The sequence below is a fragment of the Bacillus rossius genome, chromosome 1 (assembly GCF_032445375.1).
Source record: "Bacillus rossius redtenbacheri isolate Brsri chromosome 1, Brsri_v3, whole genome shotgun sequence".
In the NCBI taxonomy this organism is placed as follows: Eukaryota; Metazoa; Arthropoda; class Insecta; order Phasmatodea; family Bacillidae; genus Bacillus; species Bacillus rossius.
The window spans coordinates 234,670,655-234,682,891 of record NC_086330.1 but is presented as its reverse complement, the minus strand read 5'-3'; the positions used below and the strand labels follow the sequence as shown (position 1 = coordinate 234,682,891).

The 12,237-nt window shown below is 31.8% G+C and overlaps 1 protein-coding gene across 6 annotated transcripts in view; it reads right to left on the bottom strand.

Moving 5' to 3' along the window:
* Nucleotides 1-246: 246 nt before the first annotated feature.
* Nucleotides 247-12,237, bottom strand: part of LOC134527372 (eukaryotic translation initiation factor 4E-binding protein Mextli) — a 168,176-nt gene continuing 156,185 nt past the window's right edge. For 4 of the 6 annotated variants that reach the window (XM_063359999.1, XM_063359997.1, XM_063360000.1 and 1 more), the window contains one exon: nucleotides 247-586. In XM_063359999.1, coding sequence (XP_063216069.1) covers nucleotides 473-586 — 114 coding nt within the window. In that variant the 3' untranslated portion in view covers nucleotides 247-472. The remainder of the gene's footprint in view (nucleotides 587-12,237) is intronic. The other 2 variants (XR_010074175.1, XR_010074176.1) reach the window with 1 other exon arrangement.

Below are 12,237 nucleotides of genomic sequence, written 5' to 3'. Positions count from 1 at the left end.
TAACAACCACTTTAGGGAAAGTTGTTAAATACTTGTGTCTTGTTTTATTACAAGGAATCACCTACATGGCACTGTCAGCCTTGTTTCCAACCACCTGATACATGCATATGACAGACATAAAAAAATGTAGTTATGTAACTTGCAAGTTCTACGTTATTAAAAAATGTACAATAAAAATGACATTTTGATCACAACTGCAAGATATATAAAATTAATGGGTTATTTAATGACTGTTTCCTCCAATTATTTATGTTAAGTTCATATAGTAGCATTTATTGTGAACATACAAAATACTGTACAATGTTATTCTGAATCACAGTGACTTACAGGGATTGTGGGAGAACTATAAGAGATCAAAATAAATTTCACTACACAAACAATTGTTCAGATAAATTAAAATTCCAAGTACCATTAGCAAAACAATTCTCATCAAAACTTGAACACATAAACAATGTGAAAAAGTGAAGTGCCGTCACTCTTGGTCTGGAGAATCCGTGTCGGGAGCAGCATTGGTGCTGACCAATAGGCTTGCACCACTCTCCAGCCACTTCTGGTTGTAGGCGACCGGATCAAATGCCTTGGGGCTCTGGGAACAGAAAAGTGCGAAGGTGCCGCTTTTCCTAGCCCAGGTCTCTAGTGCTGCCATTTATTCACCTTTATAAGTTTTTTAATATTTTTATAGCAAGAAATAACTTGATATAAAGATAGTACTAGTGCCCCTTGTCAAAAAATTAATACTTTTGCCAAACCTATTTTAAAATGCAGGGTCTAGAAAACAAATTGTACTTTTATAAAATAAAAACACCACATAATTTATTTCAACCATTAAAATATCATCTTGTTATATAATACCTTCCTTTAAAGGATTTCTCACATTAAGTATATATTTTCAGAACCTTACGAGATGTTTTAAATGTAGTAACTGTCCAATGAAGGATCTTTAATCTGGCATTCTACGGTTTAGGACATTACACTCGTCTTCAGATTTTCCTGGTGTATTTCAGCTGTTGACCATGACTGCCTAGTCGGAGCACTGCTCTGCCTGTGTTTTCAGTTCACTCAGAGTTTATCCTTACAGTCGGTTTTTATTTCTGCACATATTTCCTGATTTAAAAGATTCAACATTGCAAGAATCATTCAAAGAACATAAGTGTTTCCTGTTTTTATAGCGGTTTACATTTCCCAATTTCACATTTGGTATTTCCGTTAGAACCACATTGACATCCTGTAACCCAGCAAGATGCTGACCCGGCTTGGCCATTGTCCCGAAAATGCCATTTATAAGGCAGTTTCAATATTAAGCATCAAAATTCTGAGTTTTTATTCTAGTATGTTGCAGTGAGACTTCACTTAAGTCATTAAGTTTCAATTAAGGATAGCACAGTTTAGTGATTAAAAAAAAGAGAAAGTTCAACATTCTGGTAACTTTCATGACCCAGCAAACTTCCAGTCAACACATCAAAGGCCACCCATGAGCACCCATGCTGATATTCAGCTGGGCCGTGGCACAAGGCACACTGCTGGGCCAAGGCACGGGGCACCGCCGTGTGGACTGGACCGAGCCACACGGCTGGGCTGAGGCACGGGGCACCGCCGTGTGGCCTGGACCGAGCCACGGGGCATCGCCGTGTGGCTTGTACCGGGCAACATGGCTGGGCCGAGGAATGGGGCACTGCTGTTTGGTCAGGTAGGATTCGCTGACACCATACACATGAGGAAGCACATGATCAGTACACCCACTATTTCCCAGCCTGAGGAGGATAATTGGAGGCAATGGGTCTGTCCAGAAAGCGTAATTCTTTGTAATTCTTTCATGAACATATTTAATAAAGTTTATAAACTTACCAGTTTTAAGCATATTAAATCTATGACATACATCTCTCTTCTTCACTTTCTATAATGATGATAGCAAAATTGTAAAATCCCTCTTAAGAAAATTTCCTGCATTATACGTAATAAGTATAAAAAATTTTGCACTTAAGATATAAATACATAAATTTTACTCTTAAAATAATAATTTCCCTGCTTAAAGTCTAAATATACAAGTATCTTAAGAAAATTCTTACAGGGTTTTGCTGCAAATAAAAAGTATTAAAGTGCATACAGAGTAGGCCTGTGCAAAGCTTCCACTAAGCAAATCAATCAGAGCTTTTTGTTAAATATTTGAACAGTAAAGAAATCTCTCCAAATAAAAAATATAAACCTAATATAAAAAAAAAGTTGTGGTGCAAAGCTTCGCATCTGATGTGAAGCATCAAATTTGTTGCAAAGCTTTCAAACATTGGTAGTCTAAGATTCGCTCATGTAAATATATATATTTTTTTATTATATATGTTTTTCTTGACTAAAGTTGGTTACTTAAACAATCAAAAGTGGCACTCCATTTGCTTTTATGAATGCTCAATATTTATACCATGCATAGTTATTTTATAATTTTTATTGACTGATGTTATAAATTGGTTTATCACTCAATCAATTTACATTACATATGTTAAACAATTTTTTTTTAAAATTCAATCCTATATCTTATAAAATAAGTGTAATACAGCTTCACCAAAAACAATATTCGCAATTCAATTCGACTTCACAAATATTTTGCACATTCAATTTGATATTCACTTTGCATAAAAAAAATCTAGTTCTTGCACAGATCTAGAACAAGGTATGTAACTCAAATTCAAGCTGACAACAGTTGATAGACCAATTAATTACGGTTCTGAATCAAAAACCTTAATTAAATAGGTTTGTAGTTTCTGAGCTACAGCCATTTTTTCAAAAGTTTTAAAATCCCCACCTTGCACCAAATTCTATGATTAAAAATTGTTGATATGCAGTCATAACTAACCCTACTATTGATAACAATTCAAAATAAAATCAAACATGCTATACTTTTAGAATATTTTGCTGCAAAAAGTTTTTAATCTGGTAATTTGCTAATTAGCATGTTATTTGCTTTGATTAGTTACCTTTTCAAATAACTTGCTAAGTTAGCAAAGTAATTTTTTGCAGTTGACTGGTCAAATTTACTAGATTAAAATTTTTTTGTTGCACAAGTCTTACAAATACTATCCCCCCTATTTTATTTTAAATTGTTGTAAATAGTATGGTTGGTTATGATTGCATAGCAAATATTTTAGACAAAATAACTAATAATTTGATGCAGGGTGGGGACTTAAAAATTTTTCAAAATATGCCTATAACTCTGAAGCTTACAATGATCGTATAAACAAAGAACGAAACTCCGTCAGATGAAACTTCAACCTGCTGAGGAGATAAACAATGACATAATGAACTGAGTGTTACACATTATAAGGCATGTACGTCGTTTAGCTCCTTATGATAGGAGCACCAGATAAGCAGTGAATGTTTCTACCCAGAAAAAAAGATGAATTTATGAAGCACAACAATATAATGCGTGCGTGCGTGTGTGTGTGTGTGTTTTTTTTTTTTTTTTTTTAGAGACATGTCTGAATAGAACCTTTTTTTAGAAAATATAAAAAATAAATATTCACAATGTGTCTGTTGAATTTCACCTTTATCCACTTCAAAATATTTCTTTAGTCACCTACAGAATTGTATTATATTAGTACATTATGATGTATAGTTTTTTCTTGAATGGTACAAGAAAAACAAGGTTCAATATACATTGCAAGTTTGCACACACTACACTGCCATGTTGTGTCCTTGCGAATTGCTGTGCCAGTCCTTGATCTACCTGTTTCTGCGCACACTCTACACTTCTTTTGTTTCTTTTTCTGTCCTTCTTGAACTGGAAATTTCTCCAGAATATGTTTCCCCGTGAGTCTAGCCAAACTAGCTCCAGAATGACTTGGCTTATCTTGTGGGTCCTCTTCGAACACAGCCAAGTCACTGGCAATCTGCTTCATAAAAGATGTAATTAATAATTATCTTGGTTTTACCCGGTTGTACATAATACACGCATTAGATATGCCAATAAGGATCATGTGAAATGCCAACTTCCTCCACCATTTCTCAGATCTGTGGTTGAAAGCTCCGTATGACATGCGCTGATCTGAAAGGCCAACACCAAACTTCGTAGCATTGTAACTGACAACAGCAGCAGGTTTTATTTTCTCATTTCCCCTCCTGTCATTGTATGTTATCATCTTAGCCACATGTCGTGTGGTGAGCATGTACACATCCCTTTTATCCTTCCAACAAAGCACCATTTAGTTTCCTTTCCTACGAAAAATTTGCTCCCCTCTTTGTTAAGTTGGAGTACGAAGTGCACGAGGCATACCAAGCCGGTTTTTTTGAACAGTTCCGACCAGTCCTGTCTGCACTTTTTCTAGCTGCACAGCTAGGGAAGGGCTTGTGTAATACCGGTCAGTAAATAGAGTGTGACCTTTTCCTGCCAAGTCATCGAGTAGTCGCATGACAACATCGGTAACTACATTGTCTTTGCCACAAAACACATCGTAGTTCCACACATACCCTGTCTTTGAGTCGGATAGCATGTACACCTTCATCCCATAACGACTGGGTTTTTGTGGCATCTGCACAGTCAATTGAAAATCCTATCAGGCCGAAACATAAAAACCAATACATAAATATATCCTACCTGAATCTGTATAATCTAAAGATAAAAAAAATTCTGGGTCCAGATCACTATCTTCAAATTCATTTTGCGAGTTACTTTCACTTGTATCACTTGAAATTTTTGGTACCTTATTTAATTTTTATTTACCACAATATTTATTTATTCACACATAGCAATCCCTAATAAATGTAACACCTACTATCTTTGGGAACACAGAAGACAGAGAAGTCCCCTTGAACTTTTCAAACCCACAGATTACAGGTAGAGAAACAGGGAAAGCCCCCAAAATAATTCCAACATATACATGTTAGTGCTTATAAATACAATAGATGCTCTATTCAAACTAATAAATAAAAATAAAAAAGAAAACGTACTTAGATAGTAATATTCAAAAAATGTTTTGAATTTTTCCTTCTTTCATATCAAAAATAATCCTTACAAACATAAGAGCCTACTATCAGAAAACTGTACCGTTTATTTGTGTACAGCACTAAACTATTGTGTATATGTAAGCCAGTATGTATAGTACGCAAAGCTGTAACAAATGTGTTTATTTCATCAACGACGTGCAGTTGAGAACTACACTGCCACCTAGCATTCGTAGAATGAACTGTCAGGTTGGCCGAAGCAAAACAATCGATTCTATCGGCCCACATTTTCGATTCCTATGCAATCTAGCAGTGGAATTCAAAACTAAAATGAACCAAGAACTTTTACTGATAAAACGGCGGACGTAATACTACAACTAGCCAAAGGAAAGTATTTTTAGATCATGGACATACCAGTACGTCCGTCGCATTTCTCAAAAGAAATCGGACGTAAAATTACGTGCATAGCACTCAAAGTGTTAATCTACATGCCACTTAAAAACAACGGGGTGCTGTCAACTTAGAAACACACAAGATAGAATCTTCTAAGTTATGCCTGTTCTAAGTTGTGTGTTTCTATGTTACGTGTTTCTAAGTTATGACTTTCTACGTTACGGTGTTTCTAAGTTGTATGATTCTGCGTTTCGTGTTTCTAAATTATGAGTTCTAAGTTGTGATAGTTCTAAGTTATGACTTTCTACGTTACGACGTTTCTAAGTTGTGTGGATATTGAATGGGGAAACTTTTAGTTGTGTGTTTGTGGCAAATGTTTTCATATGGTCTTATATCCAGCCCCCTACAAAGCTTTTCTTTAAAAGTTAGGGAACGATGTATAACCATCTTTACCACCAGCATTCTCTATGTGGTTCGTTGAAAACTACATTTTTGAAAATTTGTTTGTTTCTCGGCAGATGGCATTTTCACACAGTTCTAGCATTTAACGGTGAAATTACTGTGAAAAATAAATTTTATAAATTATATAAATTACATCCAACAAAAATGTGCATTTTATTCTTTTAAAAACAAAAAGAAAAACCATAAATTAAAAAATGTTTAAATTATTTAAAGTGATTTATTACAAAAGAATTATAAAAATAACTAAACATTTAATTTTAACATCAAAATATGGGTATGGTGGAAATTCCGGCCATTTAAATTAGCTGGTAATGTTAAAAATAGTAATAGTTTCTCAGCAAGCAAATTTACTGGGTAGATTTTATTGCATGGTTTTTATAACTGGCAACCATTCTTTTGGCCTTATTCTTTGTCATAGTGAATACCATTTTTACTTAATTTTTTTAAACTGCGTAATTTAAAGTTTTGTGCTATTTTTTTAATTGAGAAAGCTCTGCTAAATTGGTCATTCGTGAAGCGAAAAATTTAATATATAGTCCAATGTTCTATAATAAACTTTATTCGGTGAACTATTACATGCAATTAAATGCATTTGTGACCACGGTTAGTCACAAACACAGAAAGCAATCCAATCAAATCAAAGGGAAAAGATTTTGTAAATGTATCTTTATGTGCAATTTTTAAGTACGAGCATGTAACGAGTTTATATTTTGAGAAAAGGATGAAATAACCAATTTTGTATGCCTTTAACATTCCATATAAAATATGTAACACAATTTACCAGAACTTAAAAATCATGCAATTGAAAATGTATGTATTTAGTAGTTTTTTGGTTTAATTATATGTAGCAAAATACTATTACTTTAACAGTTTATTATGAATAGGTATATCGTCTACCGTTTGTGGTGTAGGCATATAAAAATAATTTTAAAAAACCTAGCGTTATAATTTTGTACACTTCTTAAGGGTTTTCGGATGGAATGTGATCGTAGCTTGGACTATTCAAGAAACAAGCGCCAAAAACACACACATAGTTCATGAGCTATGTTGTGAAATTAAATTTGACACTGATGTAGCGATTAGTAACGTTTATTATTTAAGAGAGTCCATATTTTAGGAACTAGGTTTCTAGATGCACATGAATTATATTGTTCCTGAAATAACCATTGCAATCCATAATTTATGTGTGTATACAGTTAATAATTCAGAAATTTATTTTTTAAAGATTGCTCTAGACTTTTAATCCTGTATTCACACAATTATTTGGTTATAATTTTATATGAAGAAATAGTGTGGAAAAAAATTTAAGACTTTTTTCGTAAACATACAAAACAATGCCTTTTCTTTCGTATTCCATAATAACAGTCAATGACTTACAGTGTACTAAACTAACTGTATATAATTTTGAATGATTCATGCATGCAATATTATGTCCCAATCTTTTCATGATTCAAGGGCGTATGTTTTAACAAAACTTTATGAAAAATATATAAATTTTATACATAAATGGCATAATGAGGATTGAACAAATCTTTTTCAAAAAATTCAGAATTTTTTTTAATGCCTAAATTAATTAGGCCAGATTATTTACAGAAGACCTATATGTATGAACTGATTCATACTTGATGTATTTTAAAAATGATGGATTTTGTATAAACTTTACTTGCCGACTTCTGCAGTCACGAAAATGTCAATATTTTTACCATCGGCAACATTCCTTTAAATGAAATGAAAAAGATAAGTAGCATTCCTGCAGGTATTATTTTTATGTTGATTAACTTGATTATGTAACGGTGAAGAAGAGAGCAAAATTACAAAACATTTCCTTAGACTTCCAAATTTCTAAGTTGTTACAAGTAGTTGGCGAGGTGAAAACAGAATATAGAGTTGTGCAAGTAAGGTTCAACCTCGAATCTTTAACATTTCACCTTGACAGAAAAACCATACATTTAATAAAATTCGATAACTCATGGATAATTTTATGCTCAGAGTGAAATCTGAATCCCAGATTTGCAATTTTTCCAAGAAACTTAAAAATTTCAATAAAAGAAAAATTGAAATAAATTCCAAAATGTAAAATTTTATTTTAAAATATTGAGTATATTTATAATTATCCTCTTTTGTTCAGTTTGCTATTTATAAATACAACTCATATTAAAACATTTTTGAAACCAGTCACGTGATAAAAATTCATCAGTGTCAATTAATTCAAGTTCGGTATTTGAACCTCGGGAAGCCCACAAAAAATCTGCAGCTATCTTCACACTACCAAGCCCAAAAGGCAAGAAGAAAGTCATAATATTCATATATTCACTTGTCTTTTAATTTTTTATTTGACTGAGACTCTCACAAAATTTACTAGCATGTTGTGGAGAATGCTAGGTAATCGTTATTAATAAAAGTGCCACACAATTTCAAGAAAAAATACAAGACAATTTGTTACGATACAATTTTTTTCACAATTTTTGAAGCATAATGGTATTTTTAGAAATTTTTGGGAGTTTGGTTCATACATCAAGGGTTATTTTAAAAATGTTCAACTACCAAAGAGGGTTCAAAGTCATTGTTATTCTGTCCTATATGTAAATGAGTACGGTGTAGAGTAATTCTCATTGAACAAACTAATAAATTAAGTTGTTCCTTAAATTAGGTAACAAACATGCCCTATAAAATAACATCATTAATAAAAAAATTGCAAAATTGTAAGCTCCATTCAAATCAATAATTTCTCAACGAGTATTCTGAACATGTTGTAGGATTCACTAACAATTTTCAAGAGTGCATGAATTTTATTAGATTTAACCGCGTAAGTTGCACACACCACCCATCTCACACTTGCTTTGTGTGTCAAGACGGGCACACACAAATTAACATTTTACACTTTCGTTTCACAAATACAGTAGTTTTAATTATTGAGTAACAAATAATTTTATCTTTCTCATACAGAGCCTTCGACTGTGTGCATTGGTGCCCCCTAACCCCCGGAATCAAGAAGCCCTCAGAGAGGGGGCCGCTTGCGCTCGCAAAGTTGTGACTGTCAAAAACGGAGTTGATTAACGTAAACGTTAAAACTATGTTTTATAGAAGATTTTTTGTATATTATAAAGTTTTCTTCTTATAGCATACATATGGGCCAAAATATGGGCAGTATACTACATACAAAGAAGCACCCTATCCAGAGATAACTTCTGTTGGTTAACCAGACACGCAAAACCTTCGTTCCACTCGGGCCCTCCCTGGGAATTTCCACCCTCCCCCCGGGAATCCTACAGATGTGCCCCTGCCACTAACATCGTATTAACTAATTATGACACAAGAGTTTTCTCAGGAACATTATTCGTTAGCTCATTTGTAAATAATGCTTATTCCCCTTCCCGACCTGCTATCGGCAATCAACTAGAGAAAGTGTTTATCAAAATTTAAGTAAATAATTATCTGGGTGCAAGAAATTGTCGCACCTATCACCTCACAGAGTCCTTGATTTTGGAATAAATTATGTAAAAAAAAAGAAAGATTTTTTATTGAGTTTTTTAAACAATGTTAATTTTTAAAGTTTATGGTGTGAAATACGAAACAAAAAAAAAAATTTAATCCTTTTGGATGAAAAACCCTGTATCGTTTATATATATATATATATAAAATCAGACGTAACGCAGGTCACACCGAGCAGATAAGAGTGGAAGGGAAGTCTGGACAGTCAACAGAAAGCCGCATTTTCAACCGCACAAGTCCTGCTAAAATATGAACTCAGCCTGACCATCTGCTTTCCGAAAGAGCAGGAACATCCATTTTGCCCAAACTTATATAAATACAAAATAATAATTATATAAATGGGAAATACCCCTGCACAATTATAATAGTCATAAAGAGTAATAAACAACTATTTAATTACACAGTAAAAAATGTATGTTTCAAACGAAAATTGTTTGTTTTTGTTATATAGTTTAAAAATAAGAAAATTATTTGTGCAAAAATTTAAATTATTAAAGTATCAAAAACTAAAATTATTAAAATACTTTTAAAATACATCAAAATACCCATACAAATATATAATGTTCAACCTTCATTTAACGAAAGTTATGTATGATAAAATCAGGTGGAGCAATCACGAAGGCTCTGATTAAAATTCTGTTTCATCAATCTTCATATTTTACTCCAAGGTATGACTTCCCTGACACGTTGGAACCGGCTGTCTGGCTAAATATTTACTGCATTCCCAGTTAAAATACTTGTGCAGTATTGCTATGTAGATTAAGAGGAATATAGCAGCTTAATTTGTACTTTTGTGTAAGGAAGAAAATTTTAATTAAATTTTGTTCGTTAGACCTAAAATTTGCAACAGTTTTAAACAATATTTTTTTAAAAGAAGTTGTAACAAGTGTACCCTGTGTCTGAACATTAACAGTTATGATTTCTCCAAATAATCTGCATTTGCACTCGAAGTCTTGACGTGTACTTAACATACTTAATGTATGTATGTATGTATGTATGTATGTTCTCAAGAAATTAAGTTTATCGCTATTTTCAATATTTTTTTTATTATATAAATGATACTAATTAACTTCGAAGAGGAGAATGTTATGATGCAATAACAAGAGAGAAAGTTAATTTAATATAATTATTTTTTATTTCTATTTAACGTTTTGTTAACAGTGATGTCAACGAGATGGGAAATGTTATATTTAAAAAAATGGGTGCGTGTACTTACGTACGCGCGTGAGAAGTTATACTTATTAAAAAATAGTTTTTAATTGCATGCAAATAAATAATTACAATAAAATAATAAAAGGGCTGGAAAAAGACAGTCATCACAGTCAATAAAATTCAGTTAAAAAATTTGAAAAATTAAATAAATAAAATTTAGAGAATAATAAATATATATGATATAATTTGTACTAAATATTATAAGATTCTTAATTTTAAATATTTATTATTGATTATTAAATATTTTAAAAGAAAATAAATAAATTTAATAATAAATTCAAAAATTTAATTTAAGTTTATTCATTTTTTAAATATTTATTATTTTCTTATTTTAATATTCACTTTTCATTTTTATCAAAATGTTTTCATTAAATTTGTTCATTTATTTTTTAAATATTTATTATTTATTCAATTTAATAATAAATATTAAAAATTTATATTTTAATTTGATGTTCTATTTTAATTTTTATCACAATATTTTTTTTATTAAATGTTTTATTAAATTTATTTCTTTATTTTATAAATATTAAATAACCAACAATAAATATTTAACATTAATAATTTAATAATATTTAGTATTAATTATATTAAATAATAATATTTTAATTTATATCAATTAATAATAAATACTGATAGTTAACCTCAATTATATTGGAGCACTTGTAAAAGGATAAAGGCACAATTTTTTTTACTAATATTTACGAAAAGTAAATAAAAATAATATTAATTAAAATATTCAATTTAAATGACTACTGAATATAATTTATTAGCACATATATAATTTGCACTTGTATGAAACTAAAACATGTGTTGTGAATGTAGAAACTAGAAACATGTGAATAAATATTATAAATATGAAAACAGTGGTCAGAGGCGACGAGCGTGCCAACATGCGCGACTAATAGATGTTCTATTTCTATTTTGTTGGTAGCTTTTTTTCGAACCTTAATGAGCGGTTTAGCGGGCAGCTTCAACCTGTTAATTTTGTGTTACAGTGATGCGCGAGCATCTTAAAATTTCACTCTCATCATTTTTTCATAACGCGCCTAAAGAAGTATAACTTCAAAAAAGTTTTCTGTATTTTTAGTCAAACAAAAATGTTAGTCCAAAGTTCATAGAGTTAAATCATTTTATTTATTATAAGTACAGTAGAGCACCCCTCAACCGTAATTCCTACAAATGGAACTCCCGATATCCGGAACTAATTTTCCAAAAAAATTAAAACATTACAAATATCTCCAAAACATTTCCGCACTGGAACAAGGCGTTTTTGCTATTGCCTGACTGTACATGTCTTGTAGGCGCGCGCGCACACGTCTGTCAGAGAGCTAATTATAGCCAGTCTTTCCTGCGCATTGCGTGAATACACCGCTGGTTTTCGCTTCGGAAGTGAATTACTATAAAGATGTTTATGCTATAAGTAGTTTTATTGTTTCACTATGTCAAGTAAACGGAAAATTCCGGCCGGCCCGAGAGTATATACACCGACTCCCACTATACACGCTGACACACGTGATAGAGAGTAACATTTACTTCCAACGTGTGATGCTTTCAGTTTGTAGACAATAATTTAGCGTACAAATATGTATTATATACCAATTTATATGTTAATATATGGTTAAACAGTCTATATTTACCTGAATTTCTCTATCTCTGTGTTTTTAAACGAGATGCTTGAAGTGTTATTCTTGTGTATGTGAAATGTAAACTGTACGTGGCAGTGACTATACACTCTCCAGGAAGTGTGAA